The 9,872-nt window shown below is 38.2% G+C and overlaps 1 protein-coding gene across 1 annotated transcript in view; it reads right to left on the reverse strand.

Moving 5' to 3' along the window:
• VWA3A (von Willebrand factor A domain containing 3A) overlaps positions 1 to 9,080 on the reverse strand; it is a 40,915-nt gene extending 31,835 nt beyond the window's left edge. Inside the window, 11 exon segments of the mRNA XM_035889225.1 lie at positions 848 to 973; positions 1,445 to 1,510; positions 2,661 to 2,769; positions 4,083 to 4,208; positions 4,496 to 4,602; positions 5,655 to 5,753; positions 6,501 to 6,555; positions 7,792 to 7,874; positions 7,941 to 8,069; positions 8,682 to 8,802; positions 9,037 to 9,080. Of these exon segments, the coding sequence (XP_035745118.1) occupies positions 848 to 973; positions 1,445 to 1,510; positions 2,661 to 2,769; positions 4,083 to 4,208; positions 4,496 to 4,602; positions 5,655 to 5,753; positions 6,501 to 6,555; positions 7,792 to 7,874; positions 7,941 to 8,069; positions 8,682 to 8,802; positions 9,037 to 9,080 (1,065 nt within the window).
• Positions 9,081 to 9,872: the final 792 nt, after the last annotated feature.

Genomic DNA, 9,872 nt, shown 5'->3' on the forward strand with positions numbered 1-9,872 from the left:
GTGGCCAGCAGGTCAAGGGAGGTGATTCTGCCCCTCTACTCTGCTCTGGTGAGACCTCACCTGGAGTACTGCGTCCAGCTCTGTAGCCCTCAACACAAGAAGGACATGGAAGTGTTGGAGCGGGTCCAGAGGAGGGCTACAAAAATGATCCAAGGGCTGAAGCACCTCTCCTGTGAGGACAGGCTGAGGGAGTTGGGCCTACTAAAACAGGGTAGGTTTAGACTGGATATAAGGAAGAAATTCTTTACAATGAGGGTGGTAAAACACTGGAACAGGTTGCCCAGAGAGGTAGTGGAGGTCCCATCCCTGAAACATTCAAGGACAGGTTGGATGGGGCTCTGAGCAACCTGATCTAGTTAGCAGTGTCCCTGCTCACTGCAGGGGGGTTGGACTAGATGACCTCTAGGGGCCCCTTCCAACCCAAAACATTCTATGATTCTAATGTATCTAGAGAAACCCTTATGATTTTGCATTGTCCACCCTAATCAGGCAGGAGTAACTAACTTTTTACCAATTTAAAGAACTGTTGGAACTTCCTTTAAATGATTATGCATACAGTTAGGCTGGCGATTCTCTTCGATTTCCACTATGATCATGGTACAATCTTCTTTTCATCACATTTTGGTTGGTTTATAAAACTTGCTGCATTTTGGAGAATGTCTAGCAAAATGTCTCCTTTACTGGTTTTGGCCTTAATTTGCTCTTACAATGGACGGCCAATACATAATATTCAGAGGTCACTTATCAAAATACCAGATTAAGAACATATTTTTTCTTCATGTTGTGAACACTAAAAATTTCTACCCCTGATACTTCAAAGTACATACGAAAACAAAAAAATACATACATCTGCTATTCTTCTAATAAGTGATCCACCAATTCTTCTTTGAAAAGTTTGTTTGATGTTCTTGAGCAGGTCCTTAGCCTTCTGGGATTCCTGAAGTAGCAGATGAACATCACTGCTATCAAAATTCTGTACATATAAAAAGAAAGGGGGGGGGAAAAGTTACCTACTATTCAAATACTAAACAAACACAGCTTTCTTACTTTGACGTGCATACATCTATACAAGACTGCCTGCCACAGCAGAATTGAGTGTAAATGTATCTAATGCACTGCATACAAGTTATTAATAATTTTATACACAAGGTACTATATTATTTTTGAATCAGTCTACAATAAGCCACTGCTTTCATCCTATTCATCACCTTTAAGTCAGTGAACAATATCTGCAAAATTTATTGTGCTTTTAGGAAAGCATTTTCAGTTGCAGAAAGAATTAACCACAGGTTTATTTACCACATCCTCAGCACTTCTATGACAGAGACTTTCAGCACCAGGTCTTGCTATAAACTTCTACTCAGACGATAATTAGTTTACCTTCTCAAAGTGCAGAATCATCAAAAAGACAGAAAAATGCTTTACCTCTCTAGCTGTCACCTACCTCTCCTTTTGAAGAGTAGCAATGATAACGGCCTCTTACAGCTTCTGCAAGGTTCTTTAGAACTGTCTACAGATATAAATAGGAAGAAAAATAGTTACTTTGATTTGGTAGCATTTGATAGCATGGGTTGTTGGCTTTCAATTCTCAATTAGAAATAGAGAAATAACCTTTGAGGTACATGTAGTGAGAAAGCCAAAGTAATTTTTTTACCAGTCTTATTTTAATATGGCTGAAAAACTCCCTCAGTAAAGAAATTTACAAAAGAGGCAATAAGGGTCAAGTTCATTCACCTTGTGTTAAAATGCCAGCCACTTTCTCTTCCTCTGAAGGCAGGCTTGTGCTAATCAGATCAAAGGCTGAAGTCTACAAGTATAAGTATTAGGCTATCCTTCCCCTGCCCACAATTACCTCTTAAATCCTTTGCTACTTTTTTCACCTCTCCCATCTCCTTCTCTCCTACCATCTACCACTGCAACCCTTTTCCTCATGACTGCAATACCCTTACTGCATCCAATCTTCTCTTCAAACCAGGATTTCAACTGAGTCCTCCCTGCCACTTAAGTCACTACATGCCTTAAGGAAAAGCTTAAACAAGCAACGAATACCTAAAACCAAGCTTCTATGCAGAAGCTAATCAAAAGTAACTGCTTATCCTTCTGTTCTCCTCTTCCTTCAGGCAATCACTGTTAGCATCCAAACCATTGCTCATGATCAACACTGTAACTTGAGCAGGGCTGCTGGGTCTTGCACTGATGCTATTCCACACAAAAATATTCCTATCCCAGAGACTGCCATATTTGTATGATATCAACCCCAAGTCCTTGCCTTTCCCCTATGATCCCTCTCCCTACCCACTTGTCCTTACTGCATCGCCTACCTGAAGTCCCCTATTTTTCTGTTTTCACCTGCAAAAGAACTCTTAGTCCCAAAGCCTTCTCTGCAAACACATAGGATGATTATCTGGAAATAACTGCTTCCCTTCAGCTGCCAAGCCTGTCAGCACCACTTGGTTGCCACTTCTGACTTTGGTATGAATCAAGATGAATGCTCCAAACAATTTTTTTTTTATGTGTACAAATCTCCTCTAAAGAAAATACAACTCTAGATCAAAAACTCTTTACTGAGTAGGTTAGCTTCCCCACAAGTCTGAGAGAAGACATTGCAGCTGAATAGGAAACAAATATCAGGACACTTAATTATTAACACAATTACTTACAAGAGAAGCAACATTGCTGCAATCATACGTAACAGCATGAGTCTGCAGTTTCCTCCCCAGCATACACTGCTGAGCATAGTCAGACAGTATTTCCAAAGACTGATCAGGGCTGATATAAATAAATAAAAAAGGAAAACCAGGTATTAACAGTGGCAGTAATCAAATGGGGAAAAAAAAGCCATACTGGAGAAGACAGGGAAGAAAACAAAGAGGGAAGATATAACAAATCATGGGAATGTAATCCAGTGATTTAGCATAACTTGACCTCCCTCTTTCAACAATTACTGAGGTACCACTGCTGGGGTTTGGTTCTGTCCTGAAAACCTGAACGATAATAAAAGCACTAAGATGCTATTCCAGTTCATAACAGCTTGTGGATGAAATGTTCTAAATTATTCCTTGCTAGCCCTGGAAGCTAAAAATCAAACTGTGGTTTTGTCCCCTGTGACAAACTGCGACAGAGAAGTTTGCAACTTGAATCTTCAACTGCATGTAAGGATGCCTATTGTCTTCCAAAGGCACCAAAGAAAGTAAAACTTTGCATTGTATTTAGAACTTGGAGACCCACACATCTTTCATTTCCTGGGTTTTGATGGTTCTTCATGGCTAGTAAAAACCTTTCCTTCCAGCCACACTTCTGCCAGGGACAGAAATTAAGGAAGTTTTCACTTGCACATACTAAAAACTTTTGCTTTCTATTCAAAGCAGACCTAAGCAAAACTTGGAACCTTTTAGCTGAACACTGTGTGTTCAGTAAGTTAGCTGAAATGAAATCTCAATCACCCTAAACATCAAGTTTGCCAAGCTTACACCATCCCTTTTTTGCACACTTAAAATAAATACAATGAATAAATTAGGAATACCGGAACACTCCCAGAATCCTTATTCTAGTCTTTTTCTTGTAATCCTGACTCCAGTGCTGCACATTTTCAAATGATGACAGTAGAACTGCAGAATTTAAGTCCTTAATTTATCTAATCTCAGCCTGGTTTCATTTATTTAATCAGACATTTTAAGTTTTCCATCAGCACCAAGATGACAGCGAGAAGACTATCTTTGAATGCTTAATGCTATTTTACAGTAAAATCTAGCTCATCATCTAATCTTCCCAGAGGTGTGGACCCTTTCAGTGACATCCTTAATGATGCTGAAGGATTTTTATTGATGTAACATTTGAGCTAGCAGACTCTCTATAGATTACTGCAGTAACTGATTTGCAAGGAAAAACATAACTTTATATCAGAAAAGAGAAAATTTATAAATAGTAAAAAAGGGAAGAAATAAACTTATTTAGTGGCATGAACTAAAACCACATAAAACCTGGATCTTATTTTTTCCATTTATTTTTGTATCAGGTTCAGATTTTTGTACCAATTCTATATCAAAGTTAGAACTGGTTGTTAGGACGGATAATTAATTTACCAGCTTCCTACAATAAGAACCAGAGAATTCAGTTCTTTCATCATAGAGACATGTTTTAAGGCTTTCAGCAAATTGCAGCCTCGACCAGGCTCCAGCTGTTGTATCCACTGTCTTGCTTCATGTAGCCTAGTGGGGAAAGAAAAAAGGAAATACGTACACTTAATGGGCAGGTGCTAAATAATGTAGATCATGAAGATCACTACAAATCACAGGAGCTGGTAAGATATTTAATGCATGAACACCCAGCTTGAAATCACTGACTGTGCTTAAAATTCATTAGGTTTTTTCCCCTTTTACAGGTCACTGCAGGCACGAGACAAAAAACACTATTTATTATCTGCAAGAGATTGCTCTAATTAAATGGAGACGACCTTTGAAACACCTTTATTTTTCAGAGAAGCAAACTTACTTACACATGAACATTGATGTTTTTTGGACTCTCCCACAGAGGTGAAATTTCTGTACTGAATGAGAGGCAGTACAATTGCTTCTTATAACATAGCTGTTCATCTATTAAGCACTAATAAATAAAAAAATATTAATGCATTACTATCCATGCTGCTTCTAGTAGGGTTAGTATGTAAAAGAATAAAAATGGTAATTTCCTAAAAACAGTTGACAGCAGTATTTTCAGCTATCACAGAAAAAAGCTTCCAGATAAAGTCATACAGATTCAAGTATTTGGTAAGGAGTACAGAAACAAAACATGCAAACCTATGGTAATCCAGCACATTTATTAATGGGACAGGAGGAAGGGAGAATTTGTTGTACTGGTATCAGTTTTTCTCTTTGGTTGACAAGCACATGAAACAACATACTGATCTAGAATGGGCGTATTCACCCACCAAGCAATTACTAAAAGATGTTTAATACATATGCATGGATAGGGGTAAACAGTAGTTCAGGTATTTAGGCTAAGCAAACCAGACTACGTGGAAATCGAGTTTTCTTGGAAGAGTTTTATTTAAAACACACAAATGAAAACTGTAGATAATATAAATTGATTTTAAATAATTTCTGAATGCAAGAAATAAAATTTCAAATAAAGTTTCAAAATTAGGTAGTAAACCAGCTACATTATACCTTCCTTCCTTACTAAAAAAGTTTTATAAAATTAAAGAGCACAATAAAGGACAAGTTTCTTTTGTGACTTCAGGAAGTGATTAACTCACCAAGGTTCTGACCAAAATTGTGAAGTGTGCCTTGTGACAAAACATAAAGGCATAAGGAAACTGTGTTTCTTATATACAGCTCTGTGTATAACTTGGTTCTAGCTCTTACGCTGTTTCTGTCAGGCAAGTTTATTCCATAGAGAATGCTGGTACAAGAATTGAGAAACTTCCAAATACTAATAAGGAAAGTATTATTATTATAGTACATACTGGAATTTGTTTGGATGTAGACTAAACTTTCAAAGACATTTAAAATATACTTTTCTACAACAGAAAACTTCTGTTGTGAGGTATATTATGAATTTAAGCAGATTTTTTCCTACTTAGTTCCTGGCTTGTAGTTATACAAAAGCTTGATTAGTATGTTATAATTGCCAAAGTCTGCTTTATCATTACTTACCAAAAGGTCCTTCTGAAAATCCAGTAGTCTAGGTCTGTAACTCATATGAGACACATCAACCACAAGTCCAACTTTGGTTCCTTTTATAAGGCCAAATATCTTAAAAGAGAATAGTCATTGTAAATACTAAGCTTATCTAAAGTTTACAAATGTTAGCTTATTCTGTACAACACCATTTTTTAAATCAAGTATTAGATACTTATTTTCACTTTAAGCATTTTAGCATAAAAATGACACAGTGACAAAACCAAGAAAAAAAAAAAAGAAAAAAAGAGAGGACTGCTGGTTCCCAGTTTATCCTTACCAGTGAAGCATATTCCCTCCTTCCCAAGACAACCTATTCATTACTTGAGAGGATAAAAACTAACTTTGTCTAGAGCATCTCCTTCAGGTTCAATCAAGCAACTTTGTGGAAGGTAGATTTTGCAGTGCTGCTTCTTTCTCTGTCCCCTTTGAGAGGGAGTTATGTCCCCTTCCCATTCCTGAACATTAGCACTGCTAGGCACAGTGAGTGATTAACCAGCTGTGCAAGAGAGGGCATGATGGACTACTAAGCTCAGCACTGTTCGCTCCTGTTTACATTGCGCTGAGAGGTGCTGACAATTAAGATTGCTAAGAGAAAGAAAAAGACTAGATCTAGAAAGCAGAAAACTGCACACCAAAGAGAGATCAAGAAAAAGAATCAATTGTCAAGATAAGTATCACTGCACATGATATGTAACTCACACTAAATAATGAAAATACATAAGCTTTCTGGAAGCCACTTCTCACTAGCATTCAAGTTAACTTATTCTTCAATGGTGTATATAATTCCATTCTAAAAATATACTGCAAAGTTAAAGTTACCTTTCTACTGTCCTGCAACAGCCACTGAACTCGGTGCTCATAAAGTTCAATCACTCTGACAAAAGGCATAGCACACATTTAGCTAAGGTATTCTCTCGCATTGTATCAATGTAACATTCAACCATTTCTTTTCATCACATCCTTTTTCTAACACATGCAAAATCACTTTTTAAAAATACTGCTTTCTGTGTTCTCATACAACTGGTGGTTGCAGGGCAAACCATTTAAATACTTCTTCCCCTAAAGCTGATTGACCAATTAGATATGTAGCTGTCTGAAAAACTGGATCACTGAAATGTTTTTTAATCAGCTCCTGGCTTATTCTGGTCAGAGATAGGGGAGGGGGTATTCACCATGTGTAAGTGTGAACAACAGAAGCTCAGGCAAAACTGAGTTTAGTTCATTGCACATAGGTTATTTTCAGGAGATGTATTTAATACAAACTCAATTAAGACATTCATGAAATACAGTGAGAGTGCTGTCTTTCAATCACAAGGCTGAACTGCCAGACTAACTGCAACACAGCTTCTAACACTTTCATTTCAAAATAGGTATAACCTGAGGTAAAACAAAGTGCTTGCTGTCCTCTAAAATTGTTTTACTTCAACCAACTTATTTTTAATACCATACGCATAGTTTTTACAATTTGGTGAGCAGAAAGTTTAAATCAACATTTCAAAGGGGGGAAAACTTTTTGTTTTTTCAACACACAACAGCTACTTCTTTTTTAAACCAGATTTGCAGACAGTCTGCTTAGATGGTGCAGGTACCATGTACTGAAGGTGGACCTTCTGAGGATTCTGGATCTTCTTGACTGACACAGTGAAGTATGCTGAAGTAGTGGCACTTCCAGGAACAGTCTAATGAGTATTGTGAAGACCAGCAAAACCATTACGATTACAGCTTATTGAACCTATTCATTAAATGCTTTCCTCAATTTCAGTTTCCTTGATTTTATACACTTAAAATTCACTTAGAAAACTTTTAACTTCCACATATCATGGCTATATCCATTACTTGAAACCCATCCAAGTTACAGCAAACATAACCCACAAATACACAGTATTACCTACGAAAATCCAACTATTCACTAGCTGCCTTTCTAAAATCAACTATCTGCTTCAGTTCAAAACCTGGTTGATAAGCATCTTCATTAAAAAAAATAAAAACCCCTCAGCTGTAGTGACATACAATTATCACCTACCGTAATCCCAGAGATAATAAATTAAGACAGTACCTGTAATCGTGGGGAATGGAGATACAGAATCAGTTAAACAGGATGGATACTTACTCAGAAAGTCTGGACTCAAAATCAGTAACAGTCTCTTCAGTAAACTCTACCTCTTCAACACCATTTCTTGAATTCCTGGAACACTATGCATAATTAGCATCAGAAATGCACACAAATTAGGACTGACTAAAGAAAGGGCAGTGTTGCACTTACAAAATAATATTGCCTTCATTTATCAGATGCTCTAATGTTAGTTGCAATGATTCTAAACTGTAGTTTCTTAGCCATTCTTCTGTGGTTTGCACCTTCTTAGACTGTATTTTCTTCATTTGTACTCCCTATAAATCAAAAAAGAAAACACTAAATGCACTATGAGAAATGAAATATGCTGTTCAAATGTGACAAAAACGTAAGCCCTAAGGACGGCAGCTGGTAGGCAGTGCATATCCAAGAACATCACAATTTTAGGTACTGGCATACTCTTTTGGATGTGGGATGCAAAGGAAAAGGCGGCTTCAGAATATCCTCAGATTGTGAGCTAAATGAAAGGGAAGGAGATCTCAGTTTGGACGAGACAGGAAGACAAGAAATAAGAGAGTTTAGTAAAAGAAATAAAAGAAATACCCCAGTGATTTACCAGAAGGTAAGAAATATTAAGCATCTCCAAAACCTGCCTCACAGAGTTTGAAGGGGTATATACCGTCTTCTGATTTTCTAAAGAAACATGCAGTATAAACAGTTCATCGACCTTTATTGTTTTGTATGATTTGTTCACAGATTCATCTCTGCAGAGAAACTATATGTAGTTTCATGACTTTAGTGATTGTATCTATCAAATTGTCTGTGTATATATGCAAATATATGTAAGGAAACCTATTCCCCACCTTCAATTTATTGTGGGTTTTGTGTTATTTTTCTACATGCTCCGCTTAGCAGGAAAACTCGCCTACCAACAGATCTTGTGTCTTGTTGATATGCATTACCAGCAACTCATTATCTGGTCCTAGATGAGACATAGTAAAATCTTGATATGGTAGATGATCACGTTGTAGACTGGATTTTGTGGTCACCCTACAAGACAATGAATTTTACAGGATGATTTCATTACCCATAATATTCCTGTATTGTCATAAAGTCTTTACAAGTTATTTCTGTAGGAACTGGTTTATATTTTGGCATTTATTTACACACTCCATTTGACATATGATAAGTGTTTTGAAGGGACATAGTACATAGTTTATACAAGCTACAGTTACTCTCTATCCACTTTGAAATCTCAACAAGATTTTGTAACAGTATTCTTACCCAACTTTTTCCAAAAATTTATCATTGTCCAACAACTGTCCCATTTTCCTGATGTGTGTATCCATTACATGAACAGACCTAGCTTTGTTAAAAAGAACAAAAAAGACACAGTATTAGAGTAAAAAGCTTAAATCCTCAGGAATATACACTATTAAACCAGGTATTAACATCGTCAGCAATTTATATGATAATTACATTGCATGTGGGACAACAGCAAATTAAAAAACAGCTGCAAAGAGAGGTTACGATTATCCATCTATAGAAAACACATCTAGGAACTATTCTGCAAGAGCTATTTGTTAAGGGATTTTATGCAGTTAATTATATGCATGCACAGCTGCTGGGAGGCTACCTACACAGCTCAACCAGAAAAAGAGATTAACCAAAGCTAACCCCAGAGCTCCACGGGTGAGCGGGAGCCGCGGCGGGAGCAAGGGGGCAGGCAGCCGGAGACGACCAGGCTGTGAGACGCGGGGGTGCAGGTGGGTAGGTGAGCGACCCCTCGGTTTAGGCAGTAAAACCAGAACAAAAACATAAAATCCTGCTTTTCACTTCGCTGGGCTCCTCCGCCTCGCTCCGTCCCCAGCCACCCGTGCCCTTCTACTCACCAGCGGGTGTCAGAGCACTCCTCTGCCCGCGCCGTCCCGTCACGGAGACTCTCCTCATCTCACGGGGAAAGGCCCCTCAGCTCCCCCGACCCCGCGCCGTCCCGTCCCCAGAGATTCACCTCACCGGGGGAAAGGCTCCCCCCTTCCCCGTCCTCCCTCCCCAGCCTGGGCACGTTCCGAAAGCCCCGGCTGCCACCGCTCCGGTGACAGGGATCCCCCAACCTCCCT

Source organism: Egretta garzetta, unplaced genomic scaffold, assembly GCF_000687185.1.
Source record: "Egretta garzetta isolate BGI_Z169 unplaced genomic scaffold, ASM68718v1 scaffold292, whole genome shotgun sequence".
Classification (NCBI taxonomy): domain Eukaryota; kingdom Metazoa; phylum Chordata; class Aves; order Pelecaniformes; family Ardeidae; genus Egretta; species Egretta garzetta.